General features: G+C 40.0%; 1 protein-coding gene across 1 annotated transcript in view; it reads left to right on the plus strand.

The window, feature by feature from the left end:
- Positions 1–17,103, plus strand: part of Alcam (activated leukocyte cell adhesion molecule) — a gene marked incomplete at its 5' end in the record, with an annotated part of 50,012 nt that extends 32,909 nt beyond the window's left edge. Inside the window, 2 exon segments of the mRNA XM_005386343.2 lie at positions 12,724–12,836; positions 14,695–17,103. Coding sequence (XP_005386400.2) covers positions 12,724–12,811 — 88 coding nt within the window.
- Positions 17,104–17,568: the final 465 nt, after the last annotated feature.

Genomic DNA, 17,568 nt, shown 5'->3' on the forward strand with positions numbered 1-17,568 from the left:
AAGCAGTGTTTGGATGGAGCCACGACCTAAGGGCAGCAACAGCTCAGAATTTAAATCATGCGACAGTAGAAACTGCACTGAGCTCTTTTGTTCTCATAGCGCGTCTATGAAATATATCCACTATCAATAGTCATACTTTCCCCTTTAAAACTCTGAGAGAGAATAGTGAAACGACTTTGTTCAGGTTACAAGATTGTGAGGCACGGAACTGTTACTGATTGAAGGGGATGCCATTTTAGAATCCTTATGTTCCATTTCTAGGCCTCATTTTCTCTCACAATAATCTACTTCCCTTCTTTTTACTATAAGGCAAAAAAATGGAAAAGTTTTTTCTGTTGCCACTTGTGTACAGGACGTTGATTCCCACAAGGGGGCGCAGTCACACTTGACCTCAGCGCTCCACTCGGTGTCAGCAGTTCCCCCCAGCACCTGCTGCTTTAGGGAGCCTCTAGGGAACCCCGCATGAGGTTTATGGGTGCGTGCGCGCGCGTGTGTGTAAGGAAAAACTTCTAAGGAAATGCCTGTCATGATTGCGGAGGCAGGGAAGTCTCAAGCTCTTCTGCAAGGCTGACGTGTGGTTCCGGTCCACGTCTGCAGTGTGAACTGTACCTGAAATCCGACAGCAGAGTGTTGGGAAGAGCCAGTGTCTAATCTAAGTCTACAAACCGGAAAGACAAATAAGGAAAAAGCCCTCCGGATCAGATGGAGGGGCCGGAAAAGTTCTCTTCTGAGCCTTTTCGTCTTATTCTGACTGTCACTGACTGAATGGGCCCGCAACCATAGGGAAGGCAGTGTGTGTACCTATTCAAGTGTTTGTCTCACCCAGAAACACGTCCATAGACAGAGTCACAGTAGTGTTTGGCCAAATGTCCGGGCACCACATGTCCCAGTCAAGTTGACACATAAAATTAACCATTGTGCCTGGCAACACATGTTCTTGTTCTCAATGAACATTTTACCTACAGATATATCATGTATGACTTTATTCTTGGTGTCTGTTGAAAATTTAGACCCCTGCCCTCAGGGTTGGAAAATCTTTTAGAGCTTTCAATGATACAGACAGCCCGCTATGGCACAGGTGCTGATGTTTGCCACCACTGGCCTATACGTGTAAGTGAAAGAAAACACAAAGAGTTGCCAGAGGAATTGTACATCCATGGAAATTCTCCCTCTATGTGTACAAATTGCTTAAATCGTGTCCTCCTCTTATAATCCATGGTAAGCCACAAATCTAACAGCTTGAACTCTAGGATATTTTCATTGTACTAGAATTTGTAACATCCCCAAATAATTTAGTTTCTTAAAAAATTAAAAATAAAATATCCCTGTGTACTGAAAACTCAGCTCAAAAATACTGTGGGCTTCTACATGATAACCAACTGAGTATTAAGTTATTGAGACACCTCCAGCATCTTAATCATAACATCCACGTGGCCAGCATCTCACCATTTGTCCTTTCATGAATACAAGAAGTGTGCTCATGTATGTCTGTGTGCACATGTGTGTTACTTCATTAGTTGTTGCCATATGGTGACCCCAATTGCAGTTATGGGTCAGTATATATTGGACACTTACATGCATGAAGTCATTAGGTTAAGGCCTCAAGCATTTCCTTTCAGTTTTCTCATAAGTGCACTGTTTGCCATCTGACACGAGCGCTAATCTAAATAACTGTTATTTAATTGAGAAGTTCACCAACTTTGATAGTGTCAACATTATTGGTGATCGACGTAATAAACTCCCACGCTCGTCCCCAGCACCCAGGGTTTTCATTGGGAATGTTCAGAGTGCTTCACTTTTGCTGTGTGCTTGGCACTCCTGATGAGCTGTTCTTTGCCTGTACTCTCTGAAATAAACTGTCATTTTTGCAGCATGAGTTAGTGTTCTTAACCCCGTAAGCCACTTGTCCTGAGTGAGTGCACATCCATAGTAGGAGTTTTCAAGAAAGATTTCTGTGGCCGTGTTACTATGAAACAGCTAGCAAAGCAGGGAGGTCTTAGCAACACTTAGGGAAAGTTCTTCACTTTGGTGATTTTCAAAGTTATTGCAGAGAAATGTGAAACATTTTTTACTCCTCAGTACCATGTAAGAATATATTTGTTGGTAGCCTTAGTGGCACTCAGCTAGAGGGTACCCCTATTCCACTGTTAGGAGCTCTGCGTATTTCAGACGTGGAGAACTCCAGCAAGAAGTAGATAGCACTTCTGTTTTCTCACTGTGATGAGGTACATTCATCAGAGAAGGAGGACTCACGACTTTTGCTGCTTTAACCTGTACAAATTCTCAAAGAAAGTTTTTTGAAACTGGAGATAGTTTTGATAGTGATAATATGTACTGATTGTGTCCCATGGCTGTTGGGTGTTAAGTGACAGCATTCAGCGAAAGACATAAATTGTCTGAGTTCATTCCGCTCTAGTTGGTTAACAGGTAGAAGGGCGGTAGGGAATAAGAGGTTAGTCAGTGGTTATTTTTTATTGTTTCTTTTTTCTCTTTCTCTCTGTTCTGTCCTCTAAGCATTATTTTCAGCTCCTTAGAAGGTAAATGTCACTATTTGAGATACAAAGAGTTGAAGATAAAGGGAAAGTGGAAAGGCAGCGTGATGTAGCCCTGAACTTCTTCAGTTTATTGAAACCGTAATGTCCGGGTTGATTGTGCTGAAGAGACATTTGCCCCGTACTTGTTATCACTGAGCTGTGATCAAGCGGAGATATTTGTGATCTGACAAAATGCAGTGTGTGAACTTTGGAAACTTACCAAGAGATTTCTGTTTGTAACTTTAGAGCAGAATATTGATTTCATGAAGATTATTGTGTAATTTTAAGATGATTCAGAAATCACAAATATCATACAAGAATTTTGCTTCCTATAATACTCTGTTATTCCAGTACCCTTCCAAAAAAAAATGAGTGGAAGAGCTTACAAAGACTTCCTATAACATTGAAACCTCAAGATACTGTCATATTCAGCCTGTGTTTAACTCTTCTTATCTGTGTATCATGATCCATAGAACAGGGTCTTGTAGGAAGGTTGATTTTATTTGAAGTTTATCCTTGAGTCAATATTCTAAAATCTAATCAATGTCCTCCTGGCAGGGAGGGACGCCTCACTGAAGAAATTGAAAGATATTCTGGAGGACCGTGTATAGCAAATTTTTAATTATTTCATCATTTATCACTCCATGAGCATCCTTTCTTTTTCTTTCATTTTCTCTAGGTATTCTAGTTCTCCGCAGTGTAATGAGGCATATGCAGTTCACCTCATTCCATAGCTTCTCTGTAGCAGAGGGATTAACCTGCCCAAGCTATCATTAGTATTTTATCCAAATCTTATATATTTTCATATGTATTTTTCTGTCTTACTAGAACTTCCTAGGAATTAAAATTTCAGCTCTGAATTTGATTATTTGCTGGCATTTAATATAATACCATAGTCCTAGGAAGGTTTATGATCATAGGCCCAGGGCCGAGGTAGTCTCTCCGCTTGCATTAGAACAGGCTAATCCGTGAAGGTTGAGCGTCTTTCTTTTTCCGTATTCATAGTCTGGCAGGCAGCCAGAAGGAAGAAAATGATCCATTATTCTGTCAAATCATCAATAATAGACTAGAGGGGAAATAGGATAATGTGCCGATGCCAGATTCCTCGTAGTTAATTATAGGATCATTGGCCACTGAGCGGAGAGCCGTCCGTGGCCCGCTGACTCTACGGCTGCATGTGCCCTGAGAGTTTCAGAGGAAAGAAAGAGTTTTTGGCAAAATACAGTCTTTTTATTCTTTAAAAAACCACTTTTACATACCATGTTGAAGGTAAAGGAAAAATAGCAACGTTCTGTTTCCTGCCAGCCTGCCTTGAGCTAGGCTCTTTTCTGCCCCCAGCAGTTTGTTCGGTTTGTCCACCTTTTCATTTTGTTTTTTGCTTGTTTTTTTGAGGCAGGATCTCACTATGTATTTCAGGCTGGCCTTGAACTTGCTTTGGTCCTCCTGCCTCAGCCTCCCAAGCGCCGGTGTACAGGTGTGCCCCCCCACGGCTGGCTCCTCCAGCCTTACGCCTCGTAAGGGAACACACCCATGATGCAGTACGTATGCAGTATTGGTACATTTGTTTTGATCATTCTGTCTTTAACCTACTGCATGAATCTTTTACCCGTCTTCATTACTTGCTAAGATACAAGAGCTATTTTCTGATCTTTACTGAGGACATCTGAATTTTACTTACTGTCAGATTTCATTGTGGAAGCTTAGAAATTCTAAGGGTATTAAACTAAAAACTGTAGTAATAAGGCCAACTAGGTATTCTCCATTTCTTTCCTCAAATCAAGCCATCTTTGACCATTGTCAGCAGGGATTAGAGCTGCCCTTCCCACTTCAAACTTTTAAGTTGAGCCCCAGAGAAGACTCACGTTGCTAACATGTGCAAGCAGAGAAAGGGAAAAATTAACTTTGCCTGGAACACGACTGCAGTGGCCTGCACAGGTGCCAGTGGCCAGTCTGCTGAAGGTGGCGCCTGCAGCTGTCAGAGTCCTTGTGCTGAATGCCCAGTGTCCTGGTGGTGGCCTATGGTATCAGTAGGGCATGCCATAAATTAGCAATCAGCTGTATTACTAGAAAAAGGTAAGGATTCCTCACACTCTCCTAGCAGAGTTCTTATTTTGTAATCCACATGCTTGCATTATCATGAGCTTTATTATGTGTGAATTATTCTAAGTAGTTCTTTTTGTTTTCCACATATAAAAATCTACTGAAATTTGTCCTTTTTTTAAGTAATACCTCCCAAGGTTGTGATATATCGGCTGTGCTATTCTTGCCACCTTTAACTTTTCCTACTTCTTCCATCCCACTAAGAAATTATTGTTAAATTAAAGGCATCCTTTGCAAGTGCCATCAGAGGAGTCCCCTACCTTTATCCCAAAATAACTCAGCATAGGAATATGTTTGGAAAATTTCATGAGAAAAGTTTTTAAATCTTCTGAGAAGTTATTTGAAAGCAACACTAGCACTTTAGAGGCATTACACTTACGGGAGTAACCAAAATGAGGAACTGAAACACATTTAATTCCTGTGCTGCTCGGTAGTTATGAGGTAGGACCAAGACATAAGGTGAATATTTAAAAATTATTTTTTAAAAACTCCATTCTAGAGTTGGGCATGGTGGTGCATACCTGTAATCCCAGCACACAGGAGGCTGAAGCAGGAGGATCATCGTAAGTTGGAGGCCAGCCTGGGCTACAAAGTGAACTCAAGACTAGCCTGAACTGCATAGCAAGACCCTGTCTCAAAAAGACAAAAAATATTCACTATAGTAAAAGACACACTGCCATTAATCTCTTGTAAAATATTCCCCATCCCTCCAAACACACATCCCCATTTTTCTTGCCACTTTCTGAAGCAGTTCTGCAAGTGCTCTTTTGTGAGTGTCTTCAGTTGCCATGTCCTGCGTGCCCTAATGTCCAGTATCAATTCAAAGTGTATAACTTTCATAATTATTTTGACTTGCAGGGAAGTCTAGAAGTTGCATAGTGCCAGGTCCAATGAAGTAGATAAAATAGATGAGAACACACTGTGATGTTTTTACAAACCTGCCTTTCCATTGAATGGACTCGGCAGCTACATTTACTCTATTTTCTATCAAACTTTTTAAACATTAACTCTGCAGTGTGTGAAAGTAGTGGGAAGGTGACCAAGGCAAGAGGTCACAGTGGATATGTGAAAATGATCAAAGCATATTTTCAAAATATATTTCCAAAATGAGTTAATCTGTTTAGCCAATTAAAAAAAAAGTTAAAAAAAAAAAAAACCTAGAAGAGGACTTTCAGAACTACTTCAGAAAGTGGCAACCAGGGTAAGTGTGTTTGGAGTGAGATGCGGTATTTTGAGGGAGTGTATATTATTGACAATGTGTATTTGTAATCACTTTTTAAATTTAAACGTCTTTGGATATTTTGATCACACCTCATATGTGACCTTGGACAGCAGACCCCTGACTTCAGTTCGTTGAGCACCTGTGTCCTGCCTGGAGCTTTCACACACTCTGTCACATTTACCCTGGCGCCAGCCCTGTAGGTAGGTCCTGCCAGGTGCCATATTCACAGGTGAGCTCACGAGGAGGGGCCTGTCCAGGGTCTTGCAGCTCAGACCTGACGCACGAGGTGAAAACGCAGACCTACCGACCTCCGGGCGAAAACTCCTGTCTCTACTTTTTGCACTGGAGCAGTGACAGCGAACATTTTAGAGCTTTCAGTGACACAAACAGTCCACTGATCCATGCGCGCCCTGGGTTTGCCCACGCTGGACTGGAAGGGCACCACTAGGGCTCCTCCCCACATTAGTTTATGATTCTGTGGTCCAAATTTTCACTGATATTTAAAGTTACTGAAAAGAGGCACTGTTAAAGAAAATTTAAGAGAAGTAGCCAGCATCATCCACATTTAACCCATTTTTAAATGCCTTTGTTCTTCACATCAATCTGATTGAAAATTATTTTGCTAAAGGGAATGATTTAGATAATCTAGAAGTTATTGATGAACTTCTAAGCTGTACGGTTCTTGTAGATCTCTAAAATTTTCCACAATCAAAAATCACTGGATATTGTGCTGGGGCGGGGGAGGGAAAAGAAAAAAGAAGAAAAAAAGGATAAAATGGAAAGAAAGCTTCGTAATAGGAGGGGAGGAGGACCTGAAGAGAGGGGAGGGGGCGGGGAAAAGAGGGACTAAGGTATGCACAGGTGCAGTGATCGTTACGCATCGCTAAATTGTACCGATGAACTTAGCTATAGAAAGAAAATCATCGGATAACATTATATTTATGTTTTACCACATTAGTCTCAAAACAAATACAGACATATCCAGGATAATTTTTAGATGTATTTCCCTGCTAGGCAGAGGGGACTCTTAGTAACTAAAATGGAGACGTTCAGGATCTAATGCGTGCAAGCCTTCTATGCCCTCAGTGAATAGCCGTCGCCCCACCCGCCCCGCCCCACCAGCAGCGAGTGTTTCTGTTGAGTGGATCCCAGAGTGGTTAACAGCTTAACACATCGTAGAGCTGGTGACTCAGTGAGTGAGCAGAGACGGGAGCCAGATGGCTGGAGTTGGAGTCTGCCTTTGGTACTTACCGGCCATGTGTCTAAGGCAAGGTTATTGTTAGTCCTGTGTAAAATAGAGATGTTACAAGGATAAAACGTTTTAACATCTATAAGGCCTTATGACAGTGTCTGACACATTAAGGCATCTGAGTGTTAGCAGACTACTTTGAAGAGCAGGATTAAGAAAAAAAGGGAGGGAGTTTACGTTTCACCCTTATTCACTAAGTATTGTATTGCTTCCTATCATTTTATATGCTTTAAAATCAAAATAATCAATTTGAAAGTATCTGTAAATACAAATGAATCCTGTAAATACATTCCAGATCTCATATGACACTCAACAACCTTTATTTTACAGTTCTAAAATCTGAGCAGTCGTATTTTCAGCAGGGTTTTAGCTGTACAGATATGGTGAAAGATGATGTGATGTATGCTGAGAACCACCACTTCCCAAGTTGAATTCTAGTCGCTCCCTTTTTTCAGTACCGCTCCCTCGTTTTGAAAAACATTATGAGATCACATCAGTCACCTTCAAATTTTACATGATTGTGTTCACCTAGAAAGTAAACAGATGGGAATTGAAAAATAGCACCCTGTTTCTTATGGCATATTGTGCCTTCTTCTTTCAATTCAATTATCAAATCTTTCAATTGCATTTATTTTTGTGCTCATGATTACTGGGGTTTTTTTTTTGTTTCAATTTTTATGTCATTGTGCCCCTGAGAAAATTTTCTGTGGCAATTTTCAAAGATTTCTCTTTATATTCACTTTTGATTAGTTTGAGTATGAGATGCTCAGGTGTGTGTTGCTGTTTCTTGCTGTGAACTTTCTGGGCATTTTTCAGTCTGCACCTTTTAATGGAATTCATCATATTTTGGAGTACTTTTGTTGTTCACAGTGTTTTTCTGTCCCGTTCTCTTTTTCTTCTACCAGGACTCCAATTACACATGTATCAGACTGCTAAACATTTACCACAGTCCACTAAAGATTAATTGATTGATATTGTTATCTTTTATTGTTCTGAATGCATAATTTATATTTCTGTTCTTAGATTCACTGATACTTTTCTCTTCCACTTCCAACTTGACATTCAGAGCACTTTGTGAATTGTTTGCTTTAATGCTGTAGATTTTTTGGGGGGGCGTTTTTTTGTTTTTTTTCTGGTATCAGGAATTGAACTCACGACCTTGCGCTTGCCAGGCAGGCGCTGTGCTGCTGAGCTAAATCCCCAGCCCCAATACTGTAGTTTTCAGTAACAGAACTTTCTATTTCTTTTTCTTTTTTTGCTGCCTGGCTTGTCCTCAGTTTTCCTGTTATTGCCATATTTTCTTCTAAGTCAGGGATAAGGTGTGGTAATAACTGGTTGAAAGTCTTCACGTGCCATCTGATCTTTTCCTTGTGTGCTATGTTGGGTGGGATACTGGAAAGCCTAGACCGTGTTACATTCCCAAGATACAGACTTTTCCCCCTTATTTCCCCCTAACAATGAATGACTTTCACCTTGATATTGTGCAAGTTAATTTTACATTGTACAACTGCCTGAGGAGGAATACTTAGTCCTGACATATGGTCTTCTCAGCTTTTTGTGGGTTGTAATACAAAGGCTGATGTGCTTGCTTAGGACCTCTGATTTGGTCAAGCTCAACATAGGGCATTTTAAGTCCTCCAGCCCCAACAGCTTTGTGCTGGGCTCTTTGAAAATTTTACACACAAATGGAGCTTAGCGGTTGTCCACAGAAAGGACCGCGGCTTGTACAGACCTGGGGAGAGGCGCTCCTTCCTTTCCATGAACCTTTGCCCCCATTCCAGCTTTCATTCCCGCTAGCACGCACTTTCCAGCTGCGGAGCACCCTCGGCGGAGAGGCCGTGCAGAAATGTCCTTCAGTGTCTCCTTTCTCTTTGTCCTTCTTATATACAGTCAAATAGTTTATTTGTACTTTTAGGGGTTTATAATTATCAGAAATGTAAGTGCTAATAAAATATAATTTTTATCACTCCTGGAGCTAGAACTCCCTCCATGCTCTACTTCCAAGCTGTAAAATCATTTATGTGCTCAGAATGACTTCCTTTGTACCACACAGCGGATGCCAGGTTGAAAAAGCAATCGAAAAGCAAGACTATAATTCACAAGATAAGAGCTTCCTTGACTTACCACATTGCTGATTTATTTATTTTTATTTTGTTTTCTAGTATTTGCCTACAGAATGTTAAAGTTTTTATCAGTCATTTCCCTGTGGCCTCCAGTTAACATTTTCACTTCAGAGGCAAATGGTGATGGTTCGGACATGAGTCTGAGAGAAAAAAGACTCAGGCAGAAAGAAAAAGAGATGTAGCAAAAGCAGAAATAGACACAAAATGAATGGGGAGAAGAGAGGAAAAGGAGGAGGGGTGAGAGGAAGCTAGCAGAGAAGCAGCTCTAGGGATTGTCTTGTATTGCTGCAGTATCTTAGTGATTTATAAAATTAGAGTAGACGGCCGGTGGAACGGTTACTAGACTGTGTGGTTAGTAGAATAATCAAAGTGCGTTTTGCATCAGTTTTGTGCAGCACTATCTGAAAAGTTCGGAATAAGCCGGTGCTAAAGTTCTGTCAGTTCAGTTCATGGTTCTCTGTGTTGCGCCTCTCCGAAAAGGCAGCGGGTTTGTGTGTTCTTCCTGCTGAGGGACGCGGGTAAGGACCAGGAGAAGGACATAGGTACAAAGTGCAGTACAGAAGGTTCGCGCGCGTTAGCACAGTAAGTACTTCTGGAATCCTCCGCAGCCCATCGTTTTCTATTTCGTGGGTGAAACAGAAAGAAAAAGCTGCACTCATTCTCAAGGAGCTTACGGTGAAGTGGAAAACACTGCAGATTTCCCACATTTTGAGGCTTCCGCTGATAGCGAACTAAGAGCTAAGATGGTAGAGGAAAAGGCTGACTTTTTCTGTATTTTAGGACAAAAGAAAGGGATACAAGAAGAATCCATGAGAAGACTGCAAGAGCTGGGCCTCAGAATAAGGGCAAGCCAGAAGCAGACTGGGCCCCAACCTAGTGCAACCCCTGATGGAGCTGGGGAACTGCCCTCAAACTGTTTGTTTAGCGGGGGTAGGGGATGACTTTATGCACAGTAAGATTGTATGAAACCTCTACAGCGCTTTTATACCTGATATAAGAAAAGTTACAAGCGATTGGCTATGCAAAGAGAAATAAAATACAGTCAGTAATAAGGAGGAAAGGTAGACAGCACAGCAGATGAATGGGGGGTGGCTATTATACTTAACAGATGAAATTAGAATTATTCTAATATACTAAATGAAGCTCAAGATGATCTAAAGAGTTGAGTGGAATAGAGAATTGAAATGCATTTAAAGATTTTAAAATCAAGTTGACAATTTGAAACTGAAAAATGTAATATTATGCACTTAATCTTTAGTGGGTGGATTTAACAGTAGTTCAGTCACTGAAGAACCGAAGGGAAGTAAATTGGAATCAGGTCAATAGGAAATGCCCAGACCAGGAGCCAGGTGTGGTGGCACACGCCTGTGATTCCAGCACTCGGGAGGCTGAGGCAGGAGGATTGTTGTGCATTCAAGACCAGCCTGGGCTATAAAGTGAGCTCAAGGCCAGCCTGAACTGCGTAGCGAGACCGTGTCTCACAAAGATCAAAAAAAAAAAAAAAAGGAAAAGAAAAAGAAAACAAAACATGCAGACCAAAGCACATGGAGGAGAAAGAATTATTAAGGGAAGAAAGGAAGTATGAGCATACGAGATTTGTGTAACATGCGCAAAGTCTAAGTTATATTTAATGGAAATCCCAAGGGGAGCAAAGAGCCAGGTGTCCATCAGCAGGCAAACAGCCAGATGAACAGTGGTTTACTCCTACAACTGCAAGTGTCGTTACACATGCATGTCGTGAGCACAAGGGTGAGTTTCAGTAAAAGAAACACTCCAGTCAGTACATGTGATGTTACTCCATTTATATATAAATTACATAAACTGTTCTGTGGAAATTCAGGTTAACCTTTGCAGGGCCAGTAGTGACTATGACAGACTATAATGCTCTGCAGTGACTGTTGCCTAAGCTCATTAAATAACTGCATATATATTCACCTACATGCACATATGTGTGTGCATATAGACACACATACACCTGTATGTACCCACGAGTACATATGTATACAGTATATGTATAAATGTGTATTTTAATGTTTTATATCTATATCTGAAAAAATATACATGAAAATGAAGTTATTTTCCTACAGTGTGCAATTTTAGTACAAGATAGAAAATATTTATGTGATAATACATTATAACTCAGTGTTTCATTTACATTTTAACATTTCTGTGTCATAATATATTACCATATATTAGAGGAGCTCACCACATTGGCAGATTTGAGGTTGCTCTTCTGCCACAGAATGAAGATAGAGGTTGTAGTGTAAGCTAAGTTAAGCATTTTAAATCACAAATTAAATTCAGCTTGCGCTTGTTGTAATGAACATTCACATTTGAACAGGCCGCATGGCTTTACCTCACCGGACATATCTCATGTCTGTTACAACGCTTTTTCTAACAAAGTTGTGATTTTTAGAAAACGAGTGAAGTAATTCCATAAAGTGTAGAGACACTTGTAGTGGAAAATGGTATGCTCTACCCCAGTTTATTAACCAAGAGGCAAATCCGATATGACTTAAGTTTGTAAAAGTATGACTAGGAACTATATGGCAATGCTGTTGTGAACCTTACTGTAGTATTCCTACATTACTGTAGTCCCTGTTTTGCTTATAAAAGAGAAGAATGGAAGAGAAGAAAGGAATGGAGAGAAGAAAGAAGGGAAGAACGAGAGATGGAGGGAGGAAAGGCAGGGAGAAGGGAGGGACGGGAGGGGAGAGGATATGCTGATGCGGTCTTGTTAATACACTTATTATTTGTCAATCAAGAAACTTACCTGTGTAATAAGAAAACCTGATTTCCATTCTTAAAGGGTGGTGCCCAGGCATTTGTAGAGCCCCAGCAGCCAGGAAGGCATTGGCTTTGAAACTCCTGGCCCCCAAAGCACCACCTGTTAACACAGGCTGGAAGCCCCTTCCCCAGGTTCTCTGCCCCTATCGGAGGCAGGCTGATACTCCTGGTGTGGTGAGAACCATCCTGTCAGAGCCATTCTGGCTTCTCCTGACCATCATGTTCTGTCATGAACCAAGACTTTATAATCTGGTGTTAGATTTATTTGCTAAAACAATCCATAAACATAGACACAGGTCATCGGTTCACCTGCGATGCATGGTGGGGAACGCCAGAGGGGCAAAGAGCTTCAAGAAACTCCCACCGAGCATTTTTGCAGAAAATGTTTTCCTGGAATGAAAACATTGACTATCAAATGACAATAATTACTTCTCTGAGAGTAGATCGAGAAACAACCCAGCTGTGACTTTAAAATAAGTATATGAGGACCGTTTTCCAAACCATTTATTATTATTTTTCCCTTATTGTGTATGAATGCCACAGCTGGTGTTTCCTGGATTGTGTTCCGTAAGCCACAACTCACGGGTGTGGATTTGTCAGCCCTGGGAAGGAGCCTATAATACATTTCCTTCTCAAGAGACACATGACTTTGAGCCTTCAAGTTTTCAGTTCACGTGTCAGTAGGATGTTGATGTCATTGTCTTGTAGGACTGCTTCAAAACATGTGAACAAGGACCTGGGTAACATAGAGGAAAACAAAAAGTTAGAAGAAAACAATCACAAAACAGAAGCCTAAGAGAGAAAGCGTCGATGCTGTCCAGGTAAGTGGGCGGGACGCGGTTCACAGACCTGATTCCCGGGAACATGGGGAGCCTCTTTGGAGATGAAAGGGAAAACTGGGACTCCAGGGGCTTTATAATTCCAGCTTCCAAAACAGGGAGGGAGGTTTTTCAGAGGGAGCTCTGATGACTCAGATAGCGCTCTCAGAAGAACGGAATTTCTCATCTCTTTGCCTCCCCAAAGTAATCATCTGAGTAATAAAAGTCATTTTTGAGATTTTAGCATCCAATTTTCATTTTGTTTGCTAAGGCCAAAAATTTCTCTGAGTAGAAAGAAATGAAGAAAATTTATATTATGAATTGGTATCTGGCTTCAGTAAGAATAGACTCTTCTTTTTCAGTGGCCATTTTTAAATTTCTTTCTTTTAATTTTCAGTCAAAGTCTCATGAACTTGCCCTTTTGGAACTCAAACTTGCCTTCCTCTTGCCTCAGCCTCCCTCAGAGCTGGGATTTCAAATTTATTTTTAAAACAGTTGGGATAATTTTTAAAGTAAAAGTCCTTTAAGAAAGGGGTAGATGTGAGTGTGTTTGCACTACTACCTTCCAAATCATTTTAGAGAGCAGGCTGACACACTAGTGCGTGTGTTTACGGACACACACTTCCTTGGGAAGTATATGCATATGCGTGTGTGTACCTGTGATCAAAACTATGTGAATATTTCAGTTGTTAAAAATGTATTTCAGTAAGAGATCCATTACCATTAATCACCGCCAAACACTCCCTATCTCCTCGAACACACCCTATTTTTACTGCACTTCTGAAGCATTTCCGGAAGTCTTTTGTGTCTTTGAGAAGTGTGACCAAAAGTACCTTGAATGCAGATGCTACTTTTACTGTAATAAAGTTTTTAAAATTTGACATTCATTCTATATTTTGATCTCTCCTATATGCAAATATCTATGTGCATGTAAATATATATAATATACGTGCAAATGTTGCATAGATTATGTATATTTATATGTAACAGTTTTATTTGTGTGATTTTTTTTTTTAAAGAAAACCCCCAAAATTTGCATGATTCCATGGCCTTGCCAGTTGCAATTTGAGCTCCTGTTTGTGTTCCCTTAGGCCAAGCAGAGGAGCAGTTTGGATTAATTACTTTGTCCTTGAAAAATAACTTACTGTAGAGTGGGGTAGAAAAGCCCCAACAACTGCTTTACACCTTGAGCGCCTCGTACATAAGCCACAAGTCACAATCTGAGTGGGTCATCCAAGTTAATCTCACAGTACTAATCGGGGATGTAGGAAAGACTCGCATTTGAAAGGATGTACACAGGGCAGAAAAAGAGAACAATTAAAATGAAGTCTATCTTTTAAATCTCCAAATCAAGATCTTAAGCTGGATCCAAAGAAAGTGTCAGAACTGGGTCTGTTCTCCTGTTCTGCCTCCCCCGGGGGCCAAGTGTCCAGCGTCCTCACACTTTCCCGTCTCCAGGGTTTGTTCCTTAGCCCTTTGCAAATGCAGACTTTACCTTCTGATTTCATCAAAACTGGGTTGAATGATTTCTCCAGAAAAATGAATTTAAAAGTAAATCCCGTGAACAGAATATGGTTTGGAGGGAGGAGTGTATTTTATAAATTGAAGAAAATGGAATGAAACATTTTCCAAAACACCTTATATAGATCATATGATGATCTAACCAATGTTAAAAGAAAAAACAATTCCAAAAAATATTTGTGCAAGTGATTAGTAATGGCTGGGTTTATGGTGGGGAGAGGGAGGATAATAGGAGATTTCTCCCATGAAGTAAGACCTATCACTTTTAGTACAAAGCATCTGTTGTTGGTGGAAAATGATTGCTATGGTAACTTAATTATATTTTTTCATCATTTCACAGAAAAAACTATATAAACCAATTGAAGCATGAACGTGGATTGTATTTAAGATATAAACAAAGACATTGACAGCACTTCATGGTTCAAGTATTAAACAGTTCATTCTACCAAGCTGTCACAGAATTTTAGAGAATTATCTCAAGTAAAACAATGAAATGAAATTTTAAAAAATAACAAGTTTGGCAGCCATGATAGTAGGTCATACGTTGTGTTTGGTTTGAATTATTTTCTGTAAATGTCTGCACTGAGGATTTCTTTTTGGTTTGCCTTTTATGTAAATTTTTTACGTAGCTATTTTTATACACTGTAAGCTTTGTTCTGGGAGTTGCTGTTAATCTGATGTATAATGTAATGTTTTTATTTCAATTGTTTATATGGATAATCTGAACAGGTACATTTCTGATTCTGATTGCTATCGGCAATGCCCCGAACTTTCTCACAAGCACCTAAAACCCAAAGGTAGCAGCTTGTGAAGATCAGGACACACACACTGCCCTACTCAGAAACTGATTTTTATCACAAGTGAGGGAGAGGCTGACAGATTGATGAGCGGTGCCTGAACTGATTGTGTGTCTGCCGGCAGTTGGCTAACAAATCCAGACGCACACGGACGCACGTGCACGATAGCACTACACTCCCACACTGACACTCTGCCTTTTCTGAAAAAGACCTAACACAGAATTTGGGTAACACTTATCTTTAGATACCTGTTAGTACATTGTTTTTCGTGAATGGACAAAACAAACCTACGTGTGAGAGACGGTCTGGAAAAATCATGAGTAACGTTCCCATTTTCACAATCACGATATAAATCACCGTAATTAAAAATTGGTCTTAAATCCTTTGGGTTATCCACTGCCTTAAAATTATACCTGTTTCCTTTTCAAAAAGGGTATCAGTCAGAATTGGAGATTTTTAACAGTGGTCATTAATTCAAAGCTGTGTTATTTTCCACAGAATATAGAATATATATTTTTTTCGTGTGTGTTTTTGTTAACTACGCTACAGATATTGAATGCACCTTGAGATAATTTAGTGTTTTTAACTGGTACATAATTTATCAAACAGTACATGAGAGTGTAATAATAAAATGTCTATGTATCTTTAGTTACATTCAGATTTGTAACTTTATAAACATGTTTTATGCTTGAGGACTTTTTAAGGTGGTAGTATAAATGGCGACTTTTTGAAGTAGACTGGATATGGTCCAATAGCTCCTTGTGACTAGACTTCTAAACTTCGCTCTTTCAGGCAGATGCCTGGTTTCTGGGAGAATACTGCACAGCCATTTTTGTCCCAGAACTTATATAACTTTAACTGAAAAAAAATGAACATTAGATTTCCAGTTACAGAACCATGTTCTTTGAGAGGAAAACTGGTGTTTGTTTTTTAGACTCATGGAATAAAAATGTATGAAGGCAATGAATAATTAATTGAAGATTAAACCCAGATGGAGATTAGGGAAACTGTTTTGCCACTTCTACATTATTTAGAAACACACGTTATTGTACATTTGTGAACAATTTATTGTCTGAGCGATAGTGACTCAGTTTAATAAAAGCTTCCTGTAGTGCATTGGTATGGATTAAATACATAAAATATTCTATTAGACTCAATGCTGTATAAAACATTATGGGAAAAGAGAAAATATATTATTTTGCCTCTAAACTTTGATTTATTGAAGTTTTATTTGGCAGGAAAAAAAATTGAATCATGGTCAATATTGAAACCAAAGTAAAAGGGGAAAAACCAAAGTTACCGTTTTGCATGGCTAAGCCATTCTGTTATCTCTGTAAATACTGTGGTCTGTTTTTTTCTCTTTAGAATTTTGTTAAAGAAATTCTAAAAGTTTTAAACACCTGCTTTCCACAATAAATCATGAACACTAACGTGAAATTAGATTACTTCCATATTAATTTTATTTTCTTCTTTTCATTTGCTGTGGGAGATCAAAAGTTTAAAGTTCTACTCCTAAGATATGTTTGCAGAAAGAAGCAACAGGGCGATAGAAAGACAGGGTTATACTACGGTTACAGATTTCCTTCGTTTGCAGTGCTTAACTAAGTCCCCAAAACAGTTGTCAGAACCTAGAAAGAAATCCAGAGCTCTGGACCAAGAGCAGAAATTTTCCAGAAGGAGGGACGGCATTATTCTCATTGAATCAGTGCCGGATAAAGAGGAATGCGTGCTTGCTAAGGGCAACCGTGTGCACCGCGGTACCAGGAGGAAGATAATTCAGTCTTCAACTTCTGAGGTTTTGTATCTCCAGTTTAACTCTTTGGCAAAGGAGACAGGCTTTGCCAGTTCAAGGTTCGCTCCCTATATGTGACTATAGAACTTGTATGTGGAAATGGATTAACATATCCGTCTATGCCTAAAAGATAATAAAAATGAAATATGTCTTCACATAATCTCTCACGGCTCTCCTGTCTTGTCTACGATAGGATGTTCGTTTATAGAACGTGATTATTTATAATAAAGAGTGCAAACCCGGCTGTGCGTGTCCTTCCCCCTGCAGAGGGAATGCAGAAGTATCAAACCTCCCCAGCCTGCTTGCTGTGTCAGCTCGGCTTACCTTTGCTCACTCCCAGCTTTCACCAGGAGCTGGTTTGATAGCGTCTCCGGCGATAGGATCACTCTTACCGTGAGCGCCCTGTGCCACTGCGCAAGGAACTTCACAGAGAAGACATTTTCATATTCCTTCACCACCGCCAACCGCGCACCTCTCAGATCACCATGTGGAATTCCCTGTGCGTGAACCTCCTGAGAAATGCGCTCCCTTCAGAGCAAGATAAAGTTAGCTGTGTACATCAGAGGTGGACATTTCTGAGCCCACACCACGTGCCAGGCACATCCATATTTTATTTAATCATTAA

The sequence above is a fragment of the Chinchilla lanigera genome, unplaced genomic scaffold (assembly GCF_000276665.1).
Source record: "Chinchilla lanigera isolate Chin_1 unplaced genomic scaffold, ChiLan1.0 scaffold00026, whole genome shotgun sequence".
In the NCBI taxonomy this organism is placed as follows: domain Eukaryota; kingdom Metazoa; phylum Chordata; class Mammalia; order Rodentia; family Chinchillidae; genus Chinchilla; species Chinchilla lanigera.